At 36.4% G+C, this 27,949-nt stretch overlaps 1 protein-coding gene and 4 non-coding genes across 6 annotated transcripts in view; 1 reads left to right on the forward strand and 4 right to left on the reverse strand.

Annotated features, from left to right (window-relative positions):
* The window catches only part of nahoda, a 35,192-nt gene extending 13,256 nt beyond the window's left edge, over positions 1 to 21,936 (reverse strand). For both annotated transcript variants that reach the window (XM_068768013.1, XM_068768012.1), the window contains exons 1-14: positions 21,769 to 21,936; positions 13,663 to 13,733; positions 13,425 to 13,522; positions 13,114 to 13,247; positions 11,624 to 11,845; positions 10,685 to 10,828; positions 9,866 to 9,943; positions 8,896 to 9,315; positions 8,033 to 8,065; positions 6,961 to 7,860; positions 4,842 to 4,965; positions 3,507 to 3,615; positions 1,766 to 1,922; positions 219 to 448 (exon numbers count right to left, since the gene is read on the reverse strand). In XM_068768013.1, coding sequence (XP_068624114.1) covers positions 219 to 448; positions 1,766 to 1,922; positions 3,507 to 3,615; positions 4,842 to 4,965; positions 6,961 to 7,860; positions 8,033 to 8,065; positions 8,896 to 9,315; positions 9,866 to 9,943; positions 10,685 to 10,828; positions 11,624 to 11,845; positions 13,114 to 13,247; positions 13,425 to 13,522; positions 13,663 to 13,733; positions 21,769 to 21,916 — 2,868 coding nt within the window. In that variant the 5' untranslated portion in view covers positions 21,917 to 21,936. The remainder of the gene's footprint in view (positions 1 to 218; positions 449 to 1,765; positions 1,923 to 3,506; positions 3,616 to 4,841; positions 4,966 to 6,960; positions 7,861 to 8,032; positions 8,066 to 8,895; positions 9,316 to 9,865; positions 9,944 to 10,684; positions 10,829 to 11,623; positions 11,846 to 13,113; positions 13,248 to 13,424; positions 13,523 to 13,662; positions 13,734 to 21,768) is intronic.
* Positions 13,555 to 13,627, reverse strand: TRNAK-CUU (transfer RNA lysine (anticodon CUU)). The gene has a single exon. It is a non-coding gene; the product is annotated as a tRNA-Lys (tRNA).
* On the reverse strand, positions 14,769 to 14,841 carry TRNAR-UCG (transfer RNA arginine (anticodon UCG)). Its single transcript has one exon. It is a non-coding gene; the product is annotated as a tRNA-Arg (tRNA).
* Positions 19,312 to 19,393, reverse strand: TRNAS-CGA (transfer RNA serine (anticodon CGA)). Its single transcript has one exon. It is a non-coding gene; the product is annotated as a tRNA-Ser (tRNA).
* Positions 21,937 to 24,839: 2,903 nt separating the features above from the next.
* Positions 24,840 to 24,911, forward strand: TRNAE-CUC (transfer RNA glutamic acid (anticodon CUC)). The gene has a single exon. It is a non-coding gene; the product is annotated as a tRNA-Glu (tRNA).
* Positions 24,912 to 27,949: the final 3,038 nt, after the last annotated feature.

Consider the following 27,949-nt stretch of genomic DNA (forward strand, 5'->3'; position numbering starts at 1 on the left):
AACAGCGCTTTATTATGAATTAGCGAAGAGACAAATAAATATATATATATTTATATATATATATATTTATTTATATATATATATTTATTTATATATATATATATGTATATATATATATGAGTGTGTGTGTCGATAGATTAAAAAATCATACATCCAATCGCCATATATATGTGTGTGCGTGTGTGTGTGTGTGTGTGTATTTTATATATGACACTTACCATTTTCTTATTATTACTGAAGCCGATTCCGGTCCAGAGCTTGCTGTATTTGGTTTTGATGGTGAATCTAACAGAGTCCTTCCCTCTCTTCTGTCCGAGGTATTCCCACTTGGCGTGATATTCACACGTGTTGTTCTTCGGATCGCAGTCCGCTGGCAGTTTCCACTGGCCACCGCATTTGTCATCTTCTAGAGGTTGGAGACCGCCCATTGCTGATGACTTTGTTTCTTCTATAAGAAGAAAGAAGGAACTTAAAATAACGTAGACTTGAATACACTTTACCAGTATTATTGTTGCAAGCCTGTTGACGTTTACAGCTTCTTATCTTGCAGACTTCGTTGCAAGAGCTTTTACTCGAATCTTATCATTATACAGGATGATCAATTGTAGGTATGAAATCTTTGACGGTGTAAATGCCACTTGCGGCCTTTTAACATGGTCATGCGACTCGCTAAGCATTTTTTACAATTTAATTTATTTTCTCCACTTTCTTCCATCAATATCTTGTTATAAAATTAATTATAATAAATTGGTTGTCCATACTAACACGTGAATAATTGTTTCAAGTTACTCACTTGTCGATAACTTCATCAGTCAGACGGATTGTCTGAATTTGAACATTATTTATGTTTTAAAACAATTATTTTCAATCTAGAAATTATTAAAAATGACCACCGGTCAAGACTAAGTGATGCAAGATTAGAAATCTGCGTATATATAACTATTTTGTTAATTCCGGCTGAAATTGATCAGCCGGTATCAATGCCTTATTTATCATTAAAAATTTTCAGTAGATTTGTTTTTCTCTACTTTAATGTTCGTTTGTTTTTATTTATTAATGTTATGTTTATTTTAAATTACTTTTTGTACCTCCCAAAAAAAACTTAAAATTATCAAAAAAGTTGCATACCCCTGGTATAGCATATATCAGCAAAAAAAACTTTAAATCTTTTACACCTACTTCCAATCGCTCTGTATAAAATGATCAATATGATAAATATTCAATGGAATTAGGCGTTACTTTGCGGAAGTCCATCCTAAGTAAGAAAAGGACCAATTTTTAGCCACTTCCGCACATGCAGTAGTGGTCCACCGATTAGTGCCAAACACTGAGTGCATTCTGTGTTTGGCACTAATCGGTGTAACATAACTCCTGAAGATGCCCCGTGGAGGGGTGAAACACGTGTTGAGTGGTTTGACGGTGGCGGTTGTGTGATTCGCATTGTTTGCCGCATGCGCATTTATCAGCGGGCTGGCGGGCGGTGCACTGTGTTGCACGATTACTACTGCATGTGCAGAAGTGGCTAAATATTGGTCCTTTTCTTAAATATGATAAATGTTACTAATTTATTTATTTTTTTCAATTGAATTTTGTAAATGCTTTTTGTAATTAAATTACCATTACGTAATTTACCATTTCTAAAATTTTGGATTATAGGATGTTCCATATATTTGGAGGTAAATAAACTGTGTATTCATCCCTTTAAAACCATTACAAAAAAACGTGATATTAAAAAAAAGAAACGACATTCAAGGTTGTATCTCACCGAAGAAGTTAATTGTCGTGACGCCTCTCTGACCGTGACCATGGTACTTCAGCTCGTCTGGTCTGTAGAAATCTCCTTTTGGTGATTTCTCTTGTCCGTGAGCCCATATCACGTGCATCACGTCATCCACAAAAGAATGATCAGTTGGTTCCTTGGCCTGGAAGAGAGTGATAGTTTCAAATTAAAGGCACATTCACGTTCTGAGCCGGAATGTTTTATTGGGTTCGTCTAATCAACCAACAGTACCTACCACACGCAGACCTATGCGGGTTCATTCACCCACTAGTTGTACTACGCAAAAAATAAACGACAGCAAACCCCATACCGAGTCCCCATCGCCTAAAGAACTAAAAGCCCTCGCGCCATACCTCTCCAATATAGACCTCGACAAGGTCTGTATAAATACCGAAAAACGCACTCGAGCAGTCGACACTTCTTGCCGCCCTTAAAGCGGAATTTAAATAAATTCCGCTCACCGTTTCGACGTCAGAACATGCGCCTCACATCGAGCCCCCGTCAGGTATAATGCACCGAACATTCATCACACTTATACCCACGATAAGGCGGCCGCGCCCGCCTAACCTGCGTTCAAGCAAAGGCGGTCTGGAGAGGCCCGTGTCGCTCCCGCCCAACAAAGAGTCCTCACTTCGCATAACTTACACTACACCTCATTCACTACACTATACACCTACACGGGTATAGTTCCTTCGCATGTGTGCGTCTTCGTTGTAACTGGGGTACGATCACCCAGCGTAAATTTTTAGTCCGCGGAAACCGGAGGTCAAAGACAAAGCCTAAATGGACTGACAACATAACTTCAAACACATTAAACGCAGAGCAAGAGAAGATAAGAACAAAGAAGCGTATGAACAAGCCAGAAGAGACTCAAGATACGTTCAACAACCTTCCCACAGTTTAAATACAATGTACACCAATACCTCACTTTGCGTCGTGGTTACGTTCCAAAAAAACACGACGCAAATACGACGGTTACGAAAATACTACTTTTTGAAAAGAAAATTGAACAAAGTTAACATTTAAAAAACCAAAATAATATAACTCAATAAATAAATTGGAAAAATAATTACTTTTTTTCTAACCACAAACAACACGTAAAAATTTATACTAATATGTTATTTTCTTTTTAAAAAAAAGCACAACACTCTACGTAATTGAAACTGAACTCTAAAATTAGCAAAACAAAGTGAAAATAAAACTATTCAAATTGCGTTGATTTTTAGTTAGAAAGGGAATCCCCGAGTTTTGATGGCATGGCGCAATTAGAAACAAAACTGTTGCCATCTTTTAGAAAAAAAAATTAAAGACTCGAACCCAAAACAACGCAACCTCGAAAATCTAACGACGCACAATGAAAATTAGTACTAATTAAGAAACGACGCAACTTCGAAAAAAACGCAAAACGAAACGACGCAAAGCAAGGTATTAGTGTAGACATTTTGTTTCATTTACGGTAGTGTTCTAGTGTTTCCAATGTTATGATCCTCAAAGATTGCCACCGTGATACATCCAGTATCTTTCGGCCCCAACACCCTTCGGTTACACGAGCAATGTGCACTGCCACTGTTTCTGATCTCGTAGCGGATTTCCGAGCATAGATTTCTCCACTATTCGGGAAGCCTACCAACAAATAGACTTTACCTTCTAGCTTTAAGGTAAAATATTTGTGATACTAAAATAAAAAGGAAAAGTGTGTCGTCATAAAATGGAAAATCCGATTTACCTTAATTTTCCTCCTAAACATTATTGTAGTGACGCCATTTTCTTCGTAGCCGGAAGCGGCTGTGACGTCATCGTGTCCACCCCAGAACGTGTCAACGCGAGGTGTTGATCTGCAAGTTTGAGTTAGAAAAGAAAAATAACATAAAATATCATTGGGCTGAACATTACATTTTTGAATTTAAAAATTTGGGGGGTGTAGGAGGATACAGTAAAACCTTCTTCATTCACGTTTTCACTATTCGCGGATCTAATAAGTACATACATAGTAATTAAAGGATTCCAATAGGTATCCAGCCCAATATCCTTTGCAAATGCCGTCAAATAGACCAAAAAAAGTTATGTTAAAATGTTAAATTCACAGCGCATTGAACGAGAGGCTTCAACAAGCGACGGAAACATGATATTGAATTTGAGAAATCTTAGTGCAGGTTTAAAAATTGCAAATACTATTTGCGATTTCTTTATGAACATTGATCCGTCTGTAGAACTAAGTCTTATTGTTAACAGACAAATCGCTAATGCGACTGGTGCGTGTCAGTCAGAATTGAAGGAGCCTTTAAAAACAGCCAAACAAGAGAAAAGTACAAAATTCTTCAAACCAATTTTCAAGCCTAAAGATAAATAATCAAAATGTTTATGAACTTAAACTACATTGATATTTCTACATTTTTGCTTTTTTTTTATTTTGTCACGTAGGAACGTGTTCTCTAAAATCCTATATAAGTTACCATTCCATATTCGCGGAATATTTATAGAACATGTATCCTACGAATAAAAAGCTTTTACTGTACTGAATTGGAACACTTAGCTATGTATTACAGTACAAATAAGAGAAGTACTATAGCAATGATATTCAGTAAGATCTACACTTTAGAACCTTAAGGCTCCAGAGGAAATCTGTTCTGTGTGACCTATCATTTGATTACTCAATAATTCATCACTGTAAATCATTAAAATAGTCCAAAAACGCCACGGCTTCCGACTATCCGCCACTTTGACCTCGTTTATGCTTACTTACTCCGCTGGCTCAGTGACCCAAAGTGCGTCTTGGCCTCCAAAGCGAGAGACTTCCACTTCCTCTATCTTGCGCCATCGTCTGCCATTGGCTGACATTCAATTCGCGCAAGTCTGCCTCACCGCGATCGATCCAGCGATACCTGGGTCTACACACTGGCCTTCGACCCCTCGGTTTTTCCAGGTACGCTTCCTTCTCGCTCCGACCCGCTCCCATTCGCTCCAAGTGACCAAGCCAGCGGATTCGTTGCGCTTTATATTCGCCAATGAGACCTCGTCTATGGCCATGTTAATTATTATTAATACATTAATATATAATCACCTGTCTCTCGTATAATAATCAAGAACGCGGTGATAATTTCCCCTCGCTGTTCCAATCACCAGGTCGGTACAGTCCATACCGTTGAAGTCGAATTTTGGTGCATACTCGTGGTCAGGGAAATAACCTGAAAATATATATATCTTCCATTTTTAAATATACGCCGGTGAGTGTACTTATATATGTATATTAACAGAGATGGAATATTCAAACTATACGTATATATATTTAAATGACGCATGTGTTTATACAGGTTGTATACAGATGGTTATATATATAAAAGCTTCAAAAACCTCAATGTATGACTGATTTTATCAGAAAAAAGCTTTAAAATTTTGACATATATAACCAATCATCCTGTAGATCAATCATTACCCAAACGTTAAAGAAATCATATATTAATTTTAATTTTCGTTATTATTAAAAAGAAAAACAAAATATTTATATGTTTAGAGAGGGTTTATCTTTTGCAAACTAATATTTACACGGTGATCGCAAAAAAGTGTAGCGTCGTGTGTCAACGAAAAAAGGTGAAACTTAGAAAAATGAAATTTCAGGTGCCGTATTTTACTAAAAACACTTCATTTATAGAAGTGGATTCCCTACCTCTTTAGCCAAACACTTTAGGTAAATGTTAAGAAACATCCCATCTTTAAATAGACACAAATGTAACAGAACTTGTTAATATTAGATGATAGATATGATTACAATCTATACGGAATACAAAAAAGAAAAGAAAAATATTTATAACAAATCCAATGAAGTCGATGTAAAAATTAATATTTATCAGCCTTAATAACTACAAAACGCACAACTTATCTATTTAAAGGTAACGAACTACAGATGTGTTTACATGGTGACAAAATGTCAGTTTCTATCTGTCGTTTGCACGGTGCGGACGTGTTCTCTCGCTCTTAAATATTTGTTTTTATTCTACAAATCGGAGTGTTTCTGTACTAATGATACAATGCAAGTACATCTCTAATCCCAAAAATTAATGGAGAGGTCATTTTATCATCATCATATCAGCTGATAGCCCATTGCATAGACCGCCCCTGGAGTGATGGGTTTATCGCTGTCTGCACCCAGGGACTTCCCATGACTTTAACTATCGTTGGTCCATCTAGTGGGGGGGCTATCCACAGCGCATCCACCAGCTCCTAGTCTCCCTTCCAGAACTTTAAATCCCCAAAAGCCATTTTTTGCGCGCTCTGTAGCCTACCTACTGCTACTTCGACTTGCTATTCCACTAGGCTCTGAATCTCTACATTTCTCATTCGATTCCGTAGGAGAATTCCAATCATCTCCCTCTCCACAGCTCGTTGATTGACTGAACTAAATTAGTTTATTATGTACATAACAAAAAAACACTAAAACCGGAATATATTTTACACTATATAAAATTAATTAGTCGAAGAAGAAAATTAAAAGAGTTGAAAATTAGAAAATTAAAACACAGAGAAGAGAAAAGGAAACAAACGGAGATAGGGAAAGAAGGAGAACAGAAGTCAGCTTGAACCTGGAAGGGCGTAAACAAGCGAAATAGAAGCGAAAGCTGATAGAACCAGAGATGGTTTTGCTGCGATGTTATGCTTCGTTGTGAGTTAGGAAGCGACAAATAAAGACGCCGTTTTTAAGATATAAAATTACCAGGTTAAAAAAAAAGAAATAGTATAAATTGTTTGTAACAATTTTAGTAAAATTGTAAACATATTGTAACATTCAAATTATGTTACAAATACTCACACAAACTCTCGTCTACACAAACGGTTGAATACGCATACAAAATCACTTTCTTACACAGATTCACTGTTTGGCAACCGATGCATTTGTTTGTTTTAATTAATACAGATTAATATATATACATATATACGTATAAATCAATGTGACAGGCCTGCCAAGCCCAGCGCATAATCAACAGTAATCATGCATTTTGATGTATTCATATTAAATAAATAAAAAATATCATTTACATATTTTAATAATAGTTGTTGTAAAATACATATATGTTAGGATCATTAAGATCTTATTAAAACATCTGAACACACATTATATTAGCGCATAAATTATTTATACAATACACAAATATTGCATATATACAGATGCAAAGCCAATACAATACCTGATTCTTCTCTGAGTCCCTTCACAAGCAAGTTCTCCATCTCTTCTTCCTCGGTGGATTCTGGTTCTGGTTCGGAGGTGGGTTCAGGTTCGGAAGTGGGTTCGGGTTCGGAAGTAGGTTCGGGTTCAGGTTTTGGTTCCGGAGAGGGCAATGGTTCGGATTTGGGTTCAGGTTCTGGTTCTGCTTTCGGTTCTGATGATGGTTCAGGTTCTGACCTTGGTTCTGAAGTAGATTCTGGTTCGGACACAGGTTCGGGTATGGATGTAGGTTCAGAAATAGGTTCAGGTACGGATTTAGGTTCAGATACTGGTTCGGGTGCAGATTTAGGTTCTGATATTGGTTCGGGTAAGGAATTAGGTTCAGAGGAAGGTTCAGGTTTTGATTTTGGTTCAGATGTTGGTTCAGGTTCTGATTTTGGTTCAGATGTTGGTTCAGGTTCTGATTTTGGTTCAGATGTAGGTTCAGGTTCGGATTTTGGTTCAGATGTAGGTTCAGGTTCGGATTTTGGTTCAGATATTGGTTCAGGTTCGGATTTTGGTTCAGATGTTGGTTCAGGTTCTGATTTCGGTTCAGATGTAGGTTCAGGTTCAGGTGAAGGTTCAGGAGTTGGTTCGGCGTTTGGTTCAGGGAATGGCTGTGGTTCAAATTTGGGTTCGGGTGAAGATTCCGGTTCCGATTCTAGTTTCGGTTGAACGGTAGGGCTAGGTTTGGGTTTAAGGTTCAATTGCTTTGACTTAGGTATAAATTTAGATTTTGTTCTAGGTTTAGGTGTAGAGTTCACTTCTAACTTAGGTTCTACGGTCGGGTCCGGTACAGAATTCGGTTCTGCAGTCGGTTCTGGTACAGGGGTCGTGACGGATACGGGATTAGGATAATTTTGATTTTTTGATGTATCGGTATCTGTAAAAACAATGCGACCATGCGAAATCATATTTATAAAGATAACTTCTGCAGTGTTAGGATATCGACGAAGTTTATCGTGAGCTGTGTGCTGTCGTGCGATGCTTGTGTTTTATTAGCACTGTAGTGGGTGTTAGCTTGTGCTGTGTATATATACGTGAAGAACACTCACGGTCTTGTTCTTGTGCTGCTCTTTTTTTTCTTCCTGGAACAAGAGACAACAAAAGAAGAATTAATTTTTCAGTTTTTTTTTGTCATTTGGATATGTGTCGGGGAAACCCTTACCCCCTGGGTTGAAAAGAGAAAAAGTCACGGAAAAGCGTTCGCAAAAGTGTGTTTTAACAGACAGGGATTACTTTGAAAGGGACGAAATTGATTTGGAAGAATAAATAAGAAATTTACATTATATATACAAATTCACTTTACTTTTACACGGTGTTATATATGAATTAATTCTTCTTTCCATTTAAGGTTTAAATTAAGAACGATTTTACTGATTTCATTCAATAGAGAGAAGGCGGAATAGAAAAGGCCAGACCGAATTCCTTTAACAAGAACGCACGACCAAGATGTCTAGTTACAACTAAGAAAAACCTTAAGTCTTTGGGCAAGTCTATTATTGAAGAATGAATTGTGAATGAGTCTCATCATCATTTCTACCACACCTCATCTATTACTGGAAGGGCTGGCCTAGGACTAGTAGGAGTCGGCCAGGACCCAGAGGCTTTTAACAACCTTAACAACACACACCTTGTGAATTGACGTTTTACTCCTATACGGCTTGTAAATTGCTACTTCAATTTACCACTATCAACAAAATATATTTTATGTTGGTAGCAGCCGACAGCTGTGGAGGCCCAATGTTTCTTTAGTCTTGATCATGATAGGCGCGTCATATACAGGCATCTTGCTAGGTGGGTCGATGACACAATTAAAGCAGAAGGAAGTCGCTGGACACGGGCAGTGCAAAACAGCTCATCGTGGCTACGGTTTGGATGTCTATCAGCTGAAAAGAAGAAGTAGAAGACAGCTTACCTTTGGAGCTGGATATTTTGTAGGAGACACTGGTTTTGACTGTGACGTCATTGCCCAAGTTCTTGAAGTCCAATCCATCCAAAGAATGCATCGCAACTCGTTTGTTCCTGTTATCATTTTCTAAAACAGCTATTAAATCAGCTTTGCTATTAAATTCCAGATTCGCTTTTGGTTCTGCCTTCGGCTCCGGTTCGGAAACAGGTTCTGATTTCGGTTCAGATGTCGGTTCTGGTTCGGATTTCGGCTCCGGACTGGGTTCCGGTTCGGATTTCGGCTCCGGACTGGGTTCCGGTTCGGATTTAGGTTCCGGACTGGGTTCAGGTTCGGATTTAGGTTCTGGCTCAGATTTAGGTTCCGGACTCGCCTCCGGTTCAGACTTCGGTTCTGGTTCGGGTAAAGGTTCTGGTTTTAATGTGCTAGCTGGAATTGGGCAGTGAAAACTTGTTTAGAAACTTCTAGAAACAAAATGATTTGTTATGCTCAATGACGTAAATCAGGATTAATTAATTTCTTGCTTATTAACAGATTCTTAGGATTATAAAATATACTTTGATCAAATAGTAAGATGAAATTGTCATTTAAAACTCCCGGGCATTAGGATGGCAGGTAGATTTCTTTTCCTAGGTTGGTAGGACTATCTATAACATTTGGCGTATGTTTGTAAAAAGATTTAATTATCTCCGAGTTAACATGTTTTTTTGTCAAAGGTTTCAATTTTGTCAAGTGCGGTAAATCTCGATTGGTTCCAAAATCACTTTTTTTAGAAAAAAAGGCGTGCGTTTTATCGGACAGAGATTACTTTGAATTTTTAAATCAATTTCATAAATTGATTTAAAAATAAATAAATAATTTATTAACAAAGTCGTCTTACTTTTTGATCACAGTTTTGCTCACACTTGATATTGTTATCACTTCTTTTTATTAAATTTCAGAAAGTATTTACAACTTAGTAAAACTTAAGCTCACTTACTAGATTGATCAGGAGGCGGTCCAAGAACTGGAAAATTCTTGCACTGTTTATTCAGACCACGCGGCCTCCATCCAATACCTGGATAAATATTAAAATAACTTAAGTTCATTAGGTTATTGTTGGAAATAACTTTTCATATTACAATAGCGGTGTTGGTGAACATATGATACTGTACCCGGCGATAAATATTGCACATCGACCTTTGGAAAGAGACAATTTCGGCTTCGTAGAGCGTTATCTCTGTCGCACTAAATACAACGACTGATAAAATGTCACATAGGTACACGTGTCCGTATTAATACACGAACCCTTAGATTTTTAGTAGGAGTGAAAAAAATTCGCTATAGAAAATATTAATTCACTTTGCGGCGTTTCAATTTGGGTCGTATTTTTTTGGTACGTAACCACGACGCAAAGTGAGGTATTGGCGTATATCATAATCCTGGCAGTTAGGTTAGCGATGGTACTGTGGTATTATGGTACGCAGAGGATGCTGCTGTCCATCCTCTGGAAACTTGTATATAATTAGCAATTCTATAACTAATGCACAAAGTGTGAATTATATAAGATTGTATCCCGGGAATGTACCACGCGACCTACGATCTAAAGTCTCAGTATTTAATAACTAGTCTACCACTGCACATTGTGTAGGTACTTCGAGAAAATATATGGCAACACTTCTAGTAATTTTTCAAAATGGCGACCAATGACATTGTATTTTAGTCAGTTTCCAGTGCTTGCAGGGATTGATCTTCTATTGCGCTTCAAATAACTTTATAAGCTGCTAAGAATTGTATTGTTATTATAATAAAATCAGACCAGCGTAAGATGTTCCGTTGACCATCATGATGAATTCCACTTCAGCAGAATCCTTCAGGACACGCCAGTACAACGCGAACTGTTTGGACAACTCCTTCTTGGTGTAGAGAGATAGGTCGACCGTCTTGTCCTTCCATGGAGATTCTGCAGACGAAATTATTTTCTATATATTAAAAATTAATCATCCAACATCGCTTAATGCAAACATGAATCTATTCATCACCATTTATATCACGTTTTTCATGTTTTAACAAACATAGATTCTTATAGAAAACTACGTCTCTTTTTCATAAAGGATGAAAAAAGTTTCAACTGCAAAAAGTCTCTAATTCGCATGTAATAAACGGAATCAGATTTTTTTTAATAAAATTCCGCAAAACATTATTGGACTACCTACCTATTTACAAATATTAAATTGATGTAAAAAGCTTATTATTTAACAAATGAATATCTAAATGACAAGAATCCTTGGCAGTGATGTCGCCTGATTGTTTTGATTTCATTTAGGCTATATCTGATAAAGTGTATATGTATACATCTGTATTGAAAGATGTGATGTTGTGGAGTTTCTTCCTGCTTCTTCTAAAAACATAACACCTTGGGAAGCAGAGTAGAGTCAGATATAAAGAAGATTGAAAAATAAATAAATAATGATTTGACGGTATATAAGAGTTCTGTTAAAAGTTCCAATGTTGAATAAAGGTATTTTATCTTTATCTTTCCTCCGGGGTGTTCATTGGCACAGTATTGAGGGGCACCTGCGAAGGAACCAACACCTGTCGTAGAAGGTCTAGCAAGGATACAAGTAATAGGGATATCAGATAGGTGAACATTATATCATCACCTTTTCGGCATTGGTTCTGCACACTTAGTATCTTGTCTCTATCTACAAGATTTCCTCTTCGAAACCCAAAAATATGGTATCTGGTATAAACTCACTCTTGTTGCAGCCTTTCCCGTAGAATCCGTGGGGACAGTAGCACATCTTGGTGGGAGATTCCGTTGCGTTGATGTCCAGACACTTCCCACGGAGACCACATTCACCATCCTCAGCACATTCGTCCGCGAATTGACAGCGCGAACCTGAGTGCGCCTTGTGACACTTGCAGCGACCCAGGATGTGGAACCCATGGCCAGAACACGTCTCGTGGAACTTCTTACCTGTATAAAATTACGTTTGTTAATATATGATTTACATAAACTAAAATATGTCAATAAAAGAGTTTCCAGTGAAGCTATCACGATCCAGTAGATGCGGCGTGGGTAGACCTGGTTCACTAATATTGTGCAAAGGTATCTCCTGCCTGTCGTAATAGGTATCTGGTTCACGGGTGTTGAGGATGGAGATTTTCACAGTCTACTTAATGCCAACTGGAGAGGGGCAGTGACGAGAAGTGATCCTGTGTTGCTGCGTTACAGCGAGGATGCTCGGAGAGGCACAGCTTCCTCGCAGGATGTGTCTTAGCACAGTACTGGGCAGCTGAAAGTTCCGTAGGAGATCCCCTCCGAAGGTATGGAAGAGGAGAACGAACACCGATGGAGTTTCAATGGGTAGGAATCCCACATGACCCTATCCTTCCCACAGAGGGCAGGGTATCTTGTATCCATCCAGAAGATATCCCCTCTTTAACAAAGCAAAGGTGAACTGATGACATAATTAAGGCCGCAGAGAGTCGCTGGATTCGGGCAGCGCAGGACTGGTCATCATTGCGATCTTTAGGAGAGGCATATGCCTCGCTGTTTGCGTCAATCATTTGACTTGATAATGATGATATAAATAAATTATATTTAATCATCAAACCCCATTCGAATGGGCAGCGTTCAGGAAACCATGTCTTTCTCGTCCAATATCCCAGTTCCTAAAGTCGAAAGTCTACGATCAATGTATGTAGCCAGTGAAGTCTGGCACAGAAACCTGAGTGAAAAGCTCGAAATCACTCAACGAGTCATGGATTGTATGATCAGGATTACTCTACGAGGTCGAAGTAGGAGTAAGAAGATTTGTAGGAGAACTAAAGAACCTACACAGAAGGATTGACAATTTGAAGTGGTAATGAGCAGAATATAGCGCGATACATGACCGATGAGGTCTTAAAGTTCTGGACCGGAGACCATGGATTGGCAAACGCACAGGACATCATCAAACTTCTTGGCGGATAGACCAGGATGTAGACCAGTTCTAACCGATCCTGTTTGAAATCTTTTGATTCTATACACTTGAACACGGTTACCTGCCCATAAATATATAAATAAACTGTGATATATTATAAAAATATATTTCATTTGTCTCTTATGATGACAGATATTGCGACTTTATGACACCTGGCTGAGGTATATGTTCAGCAGTGAACGTTATATGTCTAAAATGAGGAACAAGTTTCTTCTTACATCGTATCTCAGAACAGAACTAAATCCAGAAGAATACTAACGCTGAACTATGTCGATGTCAGCGCATGACCAAAAACGGTACGTCGGCCCCCACTCCCCTGCCTCCCGTTGCAGCTGCAGCGTGCAGTTCTCGCATGTAAAGTCGCTAGGTAGTCGTACCTCGTACTTCTGCGCTCTGAAAATAATAACAAAGTAATTTATTTTTAACATTTACTTTTATTTATATAATATATTCTCTATTGTACACGCCAGAAAATATTAGGGAGACCGAAAAGTAATGTCGTTTGTTATGTATGTGTATATGAAGAAGCTTATATGATTAATGAAATAACTTAAACAAATTTCAACTTACGTGACGTCATCACGTACGAATTCAGTCCCTCCGGCTCTCGGAGTAAGGTCCAAAACCGGTCGCTCTAAATCATCCAAAATCCTCAAACTGAAGCCACCCTGAAGAAAGATATAAATTATAAAAAAAGATACGCCCAACGTGGGGCTCGAACCCACGACCCTGAGATTAAGAGTCTCATGCTCTACCGACTGAGCTAGCCGGGCTTATATATAAACTATGAAAATTAGCAATCACTTACTTTATGCGCATATGCCAAATGCCAATGTACTGTAAATGTTGAACCAGCCAGAAATGACGTTTTTAATGTTCCTGAAACAATAAAAAGTTACAAATAACTAATTTTTTCTATTTCAGTAGCTTTTGTTATTAATTATAATGTTTATAATTATTTATAAATTCTTTTTTTACCAATTATATAATGGCGGACTCAATACTGTATATTATATACCAATTTTATATTTTTAGCAACACGTTAGATATCAAAAAAATTTAAACATGAAATAAGTTAATTGTAATAAACGCCATCTAGTGTCCAAAAGTAACAACAGTGTATTAAAAATAAAACGCGATAGTGTTTTCGGACTTATTATAGATGTCGCTAGCGATTGCCTGCTACAAAATAAGAATCAACAATAAGTTATATTGCAATTCTTCTCAAAAGAATTAACAAAATTGCAACCAATAAAGTTCTATTCTAATATGCACTTAAATATATAGTATATCAATGTCACGAAGTTTCGAAGATATTCAACAAAGTCTTTAACGAAAGAATATACGTATACTAGCTGTGTCCTGTGACTTTGTCCGCGTGGAATTTAACAAATAAGATATTTAGTTTGGCCAGTTTTTTATTTTTATTTTAATTATGTGAGTCGGACATGATGAACCGCTAGTATAGTTCCTCTATGTGATGAACTGTCACGGCAATATATGAAATTCGTTAGTGAAAGTGCCGCCATCTGTCGAAAATTGATCGTACTAACTAAGAAACCTTCGTGGGTCCATGCACAACTTTGCTTAAGGTCAATCACATGATAAAATGCATTGTTTACGATTTATACAGACAAACAATTATTTTTATATATATAGATAGGTGTGGTATATATTATATGGGGCAAAATAAATCAATTTTTTTTTCGAAAATATATTTTATGTACATATATTTGACTGTTAAAATATGACATAAACGTGAACTAAAATAGAGTTTTTATTAAACTTTATGCAATCTTATTGAATCTCTTTAATTCGTTTTTAAAATTCTCTATTAACTCTTATAAAGCTATAAGTAAATAAGTTCAAATAATTTAAAATAAAAGGGGGTAAAAAACTAAAAAAAAATTTAACCGACCGTGACAGGACTCGAACCTGCAATCTTCGGATCCGAAGTCCGACGCCTTATCCATTAGGCCACACGGTCTCTTGGATGAAAGGTCAACAAATCAGACCCAGATTTACGAGAAATGCGCGCGCATTTCTTTACTACAGTGATTCCTAAAGTGGTCTATATCGACCCCTAGGAGTCTATGACAACCTGCAACGGGTCTACATCAGCGAAAAAAAATTTGGGGGTCCATGAAATGAAAATCGGGGTCCACAGACTGGACATCATTAGCCGAGGAGATTTAAGATTAACCCTTATAAAATTGACGCCAAATATTGATAATTTATTATTAAAGCATCAGGTTCATCCTTCTCACTAAAAATATTGACTTATTGCTTATGTTATTTTATATATAGTTTATTTAATGTTACGTATATTTTACATAAGAGATACAAAATTTTATTTTGAGTAGTTTTAATTTAAATTCATTTAATAAATGTATTAATTAACATGTGTTTTTACTTTAAGTTTTTAACGCTAAATTTCACTACAGTTAGAAATTTAAAGGAAATCAATGTCAGGTAAGTAGGGGGTCTACCCAACACGGAGAAACATGGCAAGGGGTCTACGACACAAAAAAGTTTGGGGAACTCTGCTTTAATATATATAGTTTTATAACCATTATAACTTAAGTTAGATAAGACGCTCAAGACTCACGGAACATGTTTAAAGAAACCTTTCAATGCATTCATTTCATCACCTACAACTCCTCTCCCTCCCTATTATAATTTAGAAAAATGATCATAAAATTCTGCTTTAAAAGCACGTTCCAGAATCAGACTGCTAGACAGATCTTAATCATTCTGAAGATTTTCAAAGTTTCACTATTACCTGTATTCTACAGACTGCATTTAGAAGAGTGTGCGTACGGAATTACAACTAATAATTTCTCCATCTCCTTTCTTCTACCACAGAACAAGACGCACGGATTCGCGACATCCGTACAAACAAATTCTTTCCATCTACTAAGCTTTTTGTTAGTACTTTTACAGTACGAACAGCCAAGGAGTGGAAGAACCTGCCGGCGTCATTATTTCCAGACAATTATAACTCGGGAGTCTTTAAGACAAGAGTTAATAGGTTTCTTTAAGCATATAGCATGGTAGACCTAGTCTTCGCTTAAGATGCAAAGGTACTTTGTATAAAGGATAAAAAATATATCTATCGCTTCTAAAATTTCTCTTTGTATATTTTTGCGAAAATTGCAATTAGTATTTAATTTATTGACATTTAAGCTATCAAACAAGACATTGTTCATGGCTATATAGTGAATTTATTATCTGGACCGCTTCGATGTAAATAAATCATGCTGTTAAAGATGTTATATGCAGATCATTTAAGTTTGAGCATACGGGCCGCTACATACAGTACCCGGCGATAGATATTGCACATCGACCTTTGGAAAGACACAATCGGCTAATTTCGGCTTCGTATAGCGTTATCACTGTCGCACGAAATACGACGACTGACAAAAGGTTACATAGGTAGTGTGGGACAGAGATAGTGCTCTACGAAGCCGAAATTAGCCGAATGTCCGAATGTCATGAATGGTACTGTACTACTATTTTACCGGGCTGTGAAGCTTCAGAACTCTTATATCGCTTCGGCAAATTCCACTTGGAGTGTTCAAGGGTTCCAACGAGAGGATCTCAGCATGAAATGTCATTCATCGATAAAACCTATTTATCGGGCTTTAGGAGGAATGAACCTCTGCTTAACCAGTTGCTACTGTCTGGCTAATATCAGTACTGCCATTTCGGAAAGCGATAGGGCTGAGAGAAGTGGCAGAAGAAACTTCAACAACGCTTCTATCTGGAACTGTATTTTTTAAACCTTTTATATGTCATGTATCTTTACCTAAAATTCTTACACACCCTTATGTTACATATATATTTTTATATTAAAACGAAAGGGTTAAATTCCTGTCGAGTCCACTTTCGAATTGCCCACTTTGGGGCATGGACCTCATGTTAGGAAGCACTGATCTAGAAGGATCGACAACGATATTTATTATGGCGGATAAAAAAACATTTTAGAGTATAATTCGTCGATAAGATTAACTCTTCAACACACCGATGTTCGTACACGCTGAATATGTAATGGCTTCTTATATTGATATACGAATAAAATATGTTTAACGGATATATTGCGGTTATGAACATCTGTTTAAAGTTCAAAAAGTTATTGTAATAAATAAACAAATTTCAATAGCGATGGCTGTGTGTGATTTCATCGATTTTGTAACCCGTAAATAATATAATTAAATTTTAAAACCAAAAATAACACTGTAAGACTAATATACCTTGATTTTTTGCATTAATAGAAAATAAATACATTTAAAGAACTTTTAAGTTAAACGGTTTTTTGATACCCATATTGTGGTGGTTGTGGAAAAATATGTACCTAGTCCGCCATATTGAAACGGAGTCCATCTTGAATTTTAAATTTTGTCATAATCATCGTGTTTTACTAGTGTAGCCCTTTACCCATATTGAGGGGGTTAAGGAAAAATATGTAATCCGCCATTTTGTATCGGCGGCCATCTTAGATTTATAATGTAATTGATTTTATTATATTGTATTGTCATCAAAATTAAATGTGTGTACCAAATTTCGGATCAATCTGACAACGGGAAGGTGCTAAAATTTCAATTTCTAATTTTGACCCAAATAAATTCCGTACGGGTCGAACTAAATAAAACCGTTTAAAAAGAACAAGATTTTGAGGTTGTCAATGTTTCAACGTTTATCTTTTGGGGATATACCATAATCGCCACACTTGGCTGGTGGGTAGGCGATCGCGGTGTGCATTACAACTGTATACAGAAAGATTGTGTATATTTATTATAAGTATTAAAGGTGAATTTGTAGCTCATTTGTTAATAAAAATCTTTAAATTATTACACATAGTTTTAATCACCCTGTATAAAATGATCACTGTAAATCCATATTGGAATGCAACAGACAGAAGCCTCTAGCAAATTCTGACAAGAATTATTAATATGTGTAACCTGATTTATGAAAAACACCTTTTCTTACTTGTGTGTACATAGGCAGCAAATGTGATATAAATTCACCTCAAAGTTATTAAATTATAACTAATAATCTTGTAGATTAAATTCAAAATTATATTTCTTTGTCATGTATATAAATATCCTTTAAGATGAATAATCTTAAGCATGTTTTATTATCTGTGACTAAAGTTACGAAAAGGTTTCCTGTGCAGGAAACATAAAAAAAAAACAATTTCCTGTGCAGCTTGCGTTCATAAACATTACGACATTATATTTGAAGGCTTTAGACGTAACTTGTTACTTAAACTAAGAAATCATTTGGTTTTTAAAATAATGTAGTGAGTTTTTTTTTTTTAAACGAAAAGAATATTATTTAAAAAAACAGTTTTGATACTTCAAAAGCCTTCATAGGGACATATTCAATAATTTACTAAATTTTAACGGTGGTGGAAATATGATTTTTGTATCGAATACAGGCAGACACACATTATTTTATATACATAAAAGTTTTTAAATTATCAAGAAAAAATAAACAAAGAGAATGAAGTACGAAGGTTAATAATCAATTTGAAACATAATAAATAAATGAAAAATCAAAATACATTATTGTATTTAATGTAAACATATTTTGTACACCCCTGTTGATTATATTTCCGAGCCGAGTGATTGCCCAACGGTGGGAAACTGAACTTTAAGATCGTCTTATATGTAATTCACACTTATAAAGGATTGCTACTGTTCAGAAAGTTTCCAAAAGATGAGCAGGAGCGTCCTCTGCATACCATATCACACTGGGATATACAACTCAACGTGGCGATTGGTATATCACCCATAGATATCTTTAGGGAAGGACTTAGATGTACAGTAATACCCCGCTTTACGCGACCCCGTTATACGCGGTTTCACTATAACGCGAATTGCAAATTTCGCGCTCAAATGCCTCGAATTACGCGAAAGAGTGCGTATAAATATAATGTAGTCATCAACTTCTCTATGGTCGCGGGATCCCAATCCCCAACAGTGTTGGGTGTTATGAACGTATTTTACAAGAACATAAACAAAACGTTACCCAAAAGACAATAGTTGTATTTTTCGTTATAAAGTGTTCCTAGAATTAAAGTGATTGACTAAAATGATTTGTATTTTTTTGTAATTATTTTTGACTATGTTTAATCATAAACCTCGTTATACGCGAATTTCAGTTAACGCGTTTTTTTTGGAACGTATCCCTCGCGTAAAGCGGGGTATAACTGTAGTGGGTGTTTACGGGCTGAGAGCAAAAGACATATGCAAGCCATTCGAAATACGAAATACATAAAACAATATATAAAATGCAAGCATTATAAATTGTATGTAGTGAAAATTGAAATTTTTTGAACCTTCCACAAATCATAAGTAAATTTATAAAAATGAATGCATCTGTAGTGTTCGTCATATTATGAACACCAAGGGAAATAAAACATATTTAATGAAAAAAAAGCATAAAAAAGTTTCGCAGCCGGTAGGATTCGAACCTACGCTCCCAGAGGGAATCTGATTTCGAGTCAGACGCCTTAACCACTCGGCCACGACTGCTATATGAAAAAACTTGAAATACAGTTATAAATTCAGAACATGTTTTAGTCAATTAAAATACTTAATTGATTTTAAGTTGTATTTTATTAATTTACATGTAACATAGACAAGCATTTATCTTTTATAGTGATATTTAAATGTTTTGTCATGTATTTAAAACTGTTTTAAATAATTCGTGGATATTTAAAAGAGATATTATACATATACCATTTTCCAGTTACATATGACACGCTGTCAATATCATAACACTTTCTTTTTCTTGTTATATGATATCCTCTATGCTACATTCCTTGATCGTGCGGGCATAAACAGTTTTTTTGTTTAATTCTTATATGTCGCATGAAGTGCAACGTATTTTATTTGTACAGTTAAATGTTTTTTTTTTAAATTATAAAATAACTGCATACTTATATATAAACATCATGAAATCTTAGAAACTATGTAGCGGAGAGAGTTAAAATTTGGTAGGAATAATTATTTAACCAAGTAGAAAACGGCTAAGAACGGATTTTAGGAAATTCTACTCATCAAGCCCACGAGGCATGGTCCAGGAGGGAAGACATCTAGAATTATAAAATGGAAGCGCTGTACTGCGAGTTAGGTACGATTTTCAGACGAAAGCATGGTAATTAAAAAAATAATCATATCTACAGGGTGATCAGTTATATATATCAAAGATTTAAACAAGTGAATGTGTATCTCATTTGCAGCCAATCATATAGTGATTGTACCATATAATATCTGACATACAATCTATGTAATATAGTAACAAAAAACATTTTCAAAATTAGAATCGGCGGGCGGTGCACTTTGTTGCACGACTACCACTGCATGTGCGGAAGTGGCTAAATATTGGTCCTTTTCTTACTCAGAAGTAGGAAGAACAGAAGCATTATATCACTGACGAAGAAATACATGTTGCCGGCTTGAAGTAATCTTCCATCTCCCAGCGTCTTATTCCTCACTGCTGAGAATCCTGATCCTCCTTGGAATATATGTAACGGACTATGTATACCCATCTGTTACGGTGTTCGGTGTAACCATAAAACGTGTACCGAGAGGATTTCCTCTATAGGAAATTAGTCTAGAGTGTTCTAGAACAAGCCCCAAGGGTTATGGGTTGCACGGACAATGTACCTTGCCCGCTGCCATTTCAGATGGGCAATTCTTAGACCTACGTCTGTGATCTTGCTTCTTCTGCGGATCACATATCTAAACTCCTAGCATAGTTCTCTCCATTGCTCTCTGTTTGACCGTGAGCCTTCTCATGAGATCTGTCGTAAGTTACCACGTCTCGTATCCGTGTCATCACCGGCAACACACATTGGTCAAAGACCTTAGTCTTCGAACATTGCGATATTTTTGTAGATTATTGATTAGAAGATACTATTGTTAATATTCTTTAGTAAGTCTTCTCCATACAAGTTTTATCGTTGTTTCGAAGACCTGAACAGATACGTATTCATAAACCAGCAAAAGAGGATCATGATCTTCAGTTGTGAGGTACACGACGCTTGGAGGAGTAGGATTACAGACCAGCAACCTTTTTTTAATTTTGGTTAAAATGTATAAAATCTCAACTACTATATAGTATTTTATTTTTAAGACATTACATCGTCAACGGCGCATCGAAAAGGGGAATCCCACAGAAATATAATTCCTTATATACATCGTGCGAAAGAGAGCGCACTACAATACTTGTATGCGTAATTGACTGATGGTTTTTATTAGTTAAACATTGTTTTCATAGTTTTTTGAATCGTTATAAATATGGTCTATGCTTGATACATACACTTGCACTCGCTTCAAATTTAAATTCCGCTTCTCGCCGCCCTTGAAGCGGAATTTAAATAATATTCGCTCCCCCGTATCAACGCCAGGACACACGCCTCACATCGAGCCCCAGCGGTCTCGATGCACATGTCATGCACTACTCACCACACATGACACGGCGGCCACGTCCGCCTAACCCGCGTTCAAGCGAGGGCGGTCCGGAGAGGCCCGTGTCTCTCCCAACAGCCGAGTAGTCCTCGCTTCGTGCTGCATACTCAACACCCCACTCACTACACTATACACCTACACGGTTATAGTTCTCCGTGTGTGGACGTCTTCGTCGTAACTGAGGTACGATCCCCAGCGTAAAGTTTTTAGTCTGTGGACCTCTGTTTCCACGGGCTCAATTTAGATGAAGCTGTTCAAAGCCTAGACCGGCTAGCAGCACAACATCTAATACATCAAATGTCAATACATACACTTCTATTTCAGACATCGTGTTGATATTTCCTCTAAAAACAACCGGCTCTAGAAAGAAACCTTCAGAATATGTCTAGTATCTATTTCCGTAATAATGAAAATATAAAAATATATTTACATACCTTTTGGCATCCCACACGGCGGTTTCGTTCTAGAATTATCTAGAAAGTCGAGGTCCAATCTCCTGGCGGGCGGGTACGTCAACGCCACGTGACAAGAAACATGGCCGACTAGCGCCATTAGCAAAACAACTGTCATTCGCGACGCCATCTTGTTGTTGTTTTACTTTTTTTTTTCTTCTAACACTTTGACATGACACCGGTAACTTCACAGATACGTCCTGATCATATTAACAGACACTTCACTTCACTTCACGGACTATTGCGGATGTCGACACCGTTCTGTAATTAGAAAATAATATATTAATAAAGGGAGTGATCTTGGTTGAAGGGAGTGGTATCAAAAAATCATATTTAATCGTCAAATTCAACTGGACTATCCAGATTTCCGAAATTAAAGTAACCTTTTCTAGTCCAATGTCCCTCGGTGTTCTAAAACGAAAGCCTACAACCAAAGTATTACCAGTAACTTACAATACAGAAACGTCTTTCTTCTAGCCTCATTGGCATGACCAGGTTCTTTTTTCAAGTTTGAATCAGGAACTAAATACCCCAAAGACTAAGGAACATAACCTACAATGTATTTTTTTTTAAAAATTCCATAAATTTAATATAAAATGTACTATATGTAACACAAAAAGAAGTTTTGTAAACACGGTGCGAGTTTTTTTCGTAATTGTGGGCGTATCGTTCCCCGTATCGTATTTCGGACTTTGAACTTATTTAGCAATAATTTCTTCATTGTTATTATTTTATTTTTGTTCTTCTCTCTCTTCCTTCTCAATCTCTATTGTTACATCCTCTTTTATCAATCATAGTTTCTTTTGTTCTCTTCCGTTCATTCACAAAACATGGTGCATGTTTAAAAAAGATCTTTAGTTATAATATTTTTGAAATTTAAAAAAATATCCTTTTAAGGCAGTACTGGGACAATACAGCCTAAGCGGGAAAGACAGGGAAAGATGGTAGTTCTATTCAAAGGTTTAGTTAAAGTTTTGACGTCCGAGGACGAAAGATTTCCGCATCCACAGCCACGTAAATTTCAACTTTATGCCAATAATATACGGTTTATAATCGAATAACGTTTAATGCTGATAAATATGTAATTACTTGGAACGATTGTCTGTCCGTCACAGACTGTAAGCACTCTCTAACCACTTTCTCCGTTGTGGAGGAGCGGTTGTTATGACGAAACTGTTTACCCAAAACAAGAGGCCACGGGTTGCAAACTAGTATACATAACCCTTTTTTTAAATCGTAATAAAATAAATATGACATAAAATAAATTTGAGAATACATTCCACAAGTAATGAAAACCGTATGATATAAGTTTTTATAATACAAAGACGATGCATATTTATTACAAATCTAATATATAAAATTCTCGTGTCACGGTGTTCGAACTTGAACTCCTCTGAAACGGCTTGACTGATTTTTACCAAATTTAATATGCGTATTCAGTAGGTCTGAGAATCGGCTACTATCTATTTTCTATACCCCCTAAGTGATAAAGGTGTTTCACACTTAAAATTATTTTTTTTTATTTTTTTATGATACAGCATACAAGAATACATACAACCATAAATTTTCACCCCTCTACGATCAACCCTTATTTTTTATTTGTAAATTAAAATATTATTTTTTTTTTTGCAAAACAACGTTTGCGGGATTAGCTAGTATATATATATATATATATATATATATATATATATATGATCCTTTTCATTTAAGCCACAGGACATTACTGCTAAATACAGTCCTTCATAGAGTTTCAATAAGACCGTTAGGGTCAGTCTTCCAGTTACTAAAAACCCTAACAAGGCAGGTCTGTGTCACTCTAGAACCTGAGTGCTCCAGCGGTTAAAGAGCATACGCCAAATATATAAAAATACATAGATGTGATTTATATTAAAATATATAATGAAAACTAACTGCGCCCCGCGACTTCGACCGCGTGAAATCTAACAAAGAAAAATTATCAGTATATGTTGTTTTTTTTGGGTTTAAAAATTTTTCCAAAATGAAAGTATTCTTGGTGACTCCTTATTCCATCAGTTACCTACCAGTATAAGTCCCGTCAAAATCGGTTCAGCCGTTTCAGAGATTAGCCGGAACAAACAGACGGAACAGACTATTCTTGACTATTAATTTAATATTTTCACTATTCTTATGTAGCCAAAGCTTGAAACGTCATTATTTGTTCGATATTTTTGTTTCAATTCAGCATGACCCGTTCCGACAATATATGAAATTTATTGGAATGACAGTAGCGCCATCTGTTGAAAATTGGTCATAATAACATGGAAACCTTCGTAGCTTTAGGCACAACAACTTTGCTGAAGATCATCACAAGATCAAATGCATAGTTTACGGTTCTATGAAGGACATACAAACATTAATTTTTATATATATATAAAATAGATTAAACTTTGTACGACAAAGGTAATATTGCGCAAAGAGCTTCCACCATTCTTTGCTCACAGCACCATAACAATAGTAAATTACGTAGAATTCCTTTCGTTTTGATACGGAGGCAGCTTTCTTAACGTGGCAGAACATAAGTAGATTGTTGTCTTGATTTGTGAAACCCTTTATTTTAACACGCATTACTTATTCGTAGGTGAATGTATACAACTGTGTCCTAACTTTGGGCCCACGCACCATAATGGGGCAAGCGGACTCGACATGAGTTCATCTCTCTTTAAAATAAAAATTATGTATGTTACATTACGTATATAAAAAGGTTGAGAAACACTTATATTTTAAAACAATCTACCAAACAAAGTGGATTTTTTTAAAACAAAAAAATTGTTTACCACAAACTGACTTTAAGTTGTTTGTAATACATAATATCTTTATTCGAGTAGACATTTATATGCGCTTTTGAATCGTCGATTATTTTAACATAAGCAGTAATTACAGTAAGCTGTAAGTAACAAAAGGCTGAACGGAAAATCCAGCGGGTGTCATTTACGCCCCACACGGCATGGAATATAAATATATTAATAACATTTGTATTATTAATTACATTTAGAAATAATATCTGTATAGCTTTTTAAACTACCTTGGTAATATCCGATATGGTCTAGTGGCTAGGATACCTGGCTCTCACCCAGGAGGCTCGGGTTCGATTCCCGGTATCGGAAATACATTTTGCTTATGGGTAATACTCTTTTTTAGTTATATTTTTGCAAAGATTTTCAAACATTAATTTTGATAAAAATCACAACTTATAAATATATATATAAAAATTTCCCACTAATTTACAATTATTTTTACGCAAGTCATTTTATTTAACACGTCTAAATAGTTTGATTGGTCACGATCTATCTAGAAGTAGAGGTCGGTACCAATTTGTCTATAAATTCATTTATTAAGTATAGCTAAACAAAATTAATTCTTATCATTACTGCGGTAAGGTTTGAATTAGTTTACAAAATATTAAATATTCAGAACAAATCATTAATAACATATAATACATTTCTCAACAACCTTTGAATTTAATTAAGCCATAAATACGCCATCTATCGAACGGTAGCGACGTTAATTATATGTTTGTCACGTGTTATTTCATATCTAGTGCACGCGTAATAAGTTTTGCTTATTATCGACTTAGTCGGTTTTTCTACCGGATGACTTTGCCGGATAACACGCGTCTGTGAAGCTAATGACATGTTAGATCTATGACGGGGCGGCGCTCATGGTTTTTGCAAAACGTAATTATGAAAAGAGTGACTTAATTGGAAATATGAAAAGTGTATCAATAGGTGTGTTGTCGGTTTAGTTTTGTATAACAGGTCCTTATCTGCTGCTATAAGGTTACGATTAGGTGCAAGAAGTAGTTGATTAACATTTACGCAACTAATTATCATATACCTGTTTGAACGTTGTAACTTCTAAGACCGCCGATAGATGGCGCTGGCAATCCATAGCGTTTGGTTAATCACACGTCGCGGATAGTTATATTAAAGAGTACCGCTTGTTTGAGTCAATAAGTAAAAAGAAGAACCAAAGAAGACCAGAACATAGCATAACTTTTAAAGTATCTTGAGTGTTTTTAACAATAACGAACCCCGGTATTCTGATTTAAACCAAAAGGAGTTAATAATTCAGCAACTGAGAATTATTTGTGTAAATTGAAACAACATAGTAATAGCGATGGTAAAGAACGCAAATTTTTCATGTAGTTAGTAATCTAAGTTTTGATCAATGAAAAGATGACAATGAGGTCGCAGATCGCTGCATTGGTTCGATCAGGACTGAACCGAGTTCAAAATTACGTTAGCCGAAGATTGACAAAGATGACGTGACTATCGCGCCACAGACTTTTGTAAAAAGGTCACGATCCTCTGTTGGTCCTGAGGCCTGGCAGATCCCACACTCTCTCACAGTAGGCTTGTGGTAAAAATACACAAGTTATATACACAAAACTAATGTATTTTATAGGCTCTTCAGCTCAATTTATTGTTCGTAGCCCTGTCTTTTCTTATACGCACAAACAATTGTCCACTGCCGTTAAAGTCGGTTTGGTTGGGTCCCACACTAGGATGACCGACAACATAGTTAAAGTAAAGTGCGAAAGAGAATGAAAGAAGAAATGTAGAATGAACACCGAATGAAAGACCATAAGATACATAAATGAAGAGAGCGAAAATAAAAAAAAAAGTTTGTGAAGAATTAAATAAATGTAAACAATAGTCCCTGTCCCACACCAGATAGGGGGTACGAGAGGGCCCCAATAGCGGGGGCCATGAAAAATAAAAAATAAAAATTAAAAAATATAGGTAAGGTAGATTAAAAAAAATGTTAAAGTAAAAAAAATGCCGTGCAATGCTGGCATCGCAGGATCAGTCATCGTGTTGATCTTTGGGGAAGACCTAGGTCTTGCAGTGGGCGTCCATTGGTTGAGAAGAAGAACTAATAAGAATTATTTCACATATAATCGCCGTTCATTAGCCGCCATCTTGAATCGTTAAAAAGTGTTGCCATATATTTTTATTAATACATATTTTTGCTCTAATTACTCGTATATATCAAACGTGGCATAAAATAGCTGTGACCTGAATAAATCCTCATATAAACTGTCACGGTAGCGAAGATCTGATGACATGTTGATGAATCTGTGAAAGAAGCAGGGTGGAACGGTCAGATCGTGAGTATAAAATTGTACAATAAAACATTTATACGTGATACGACTTTAAATATGTCAATGATTATAAAAAAGTCCGTCCATAAATCGTGGTGACCCTACTAACGGATTTACCAAGAAACGGAAGCTGCAGATAAGATCGAGCGTGAAGATCAGATTCGTTTTTCACGGGGCGTTTAGATGCTGCATTAAACAGGACAATGGGTCGGGTCACCACCTCGCTTTTGTAAGCGAAAGTTTTATTTATTATTATTATTTTTACGCTAATAAGTAAATTAGATTTAACTTAATACGAGGCATTATATTAAATGTATGTCCATTAACATTTTTAGTGTCTCTGTTTTTATATAATACTTAATGTAAAGGCGTTACCTTGCGGAAGTCCATCCTAAGTAAGAAAAGGACCAATATTTAGCCACTTTGTTTGTGCCTCTGTGTTTGGCACTAATCGGTGTAACATAACTCCTGAAGATGCCCCGTGGAGGAACGAAACACGTGTTGAGTGATTTGACGGTAGCCGTTGTGTAATTCGCATTGTTTGTCGCATACGCATTTATCAGCGGGCTTGCATGAATACCACTGCATGTGCGGAAGTGGCTAAATATTGGTCCTTTTCTTACTTTATATAATACCCTCGTTTTTGGGGGAATCTGTTTTTCCCCATGTCTGGGACAGGGATTGTGACAGTGGGAACGTTACAAATTCATAGCATGAAGGAATAGCTCTCACCCAAAAATCGCCACGATGTCCGGTCTACCGCTGCCCAACGACTTCCTGTTACCTTAATAATGTCGTTGGTCCACCTGGTAAAAAGCCTGACCACGCGGCGTCTACCAGCTCGTGATCACCACTCGAGAACCTTTCGGCTGCAACGACCATCGACCAATTCAGAGCGATTCTTCGAGCTAAGTCAGTGATTTTGGTTCTTCTGCGAATATCGCAGCGAAATTCCGAGCATAGCTCTCTCCATTGCTCTCTCTCTCTCTCTGGGTTACCTCGGGCCTTCTTAAGACGCTAGTCGTAAGCGACCACGTC

The sequence above is a fragment of the Battus philenor genome, unplaced genomic scaffold, assembly GCF_028537555.1.
Source record: "Battus philenor isolate CCGP_79_NKW_IND1 unplaced genomic scaffold, ilBatPhil1.0.hap1 SCAF_24, whole genome shotgun sequence".
NCBI lineage: Eukaryota > Metazoa > Arthropoda > Insecta > Lepidoptera > Papilionidae > Battus > Battus philenor.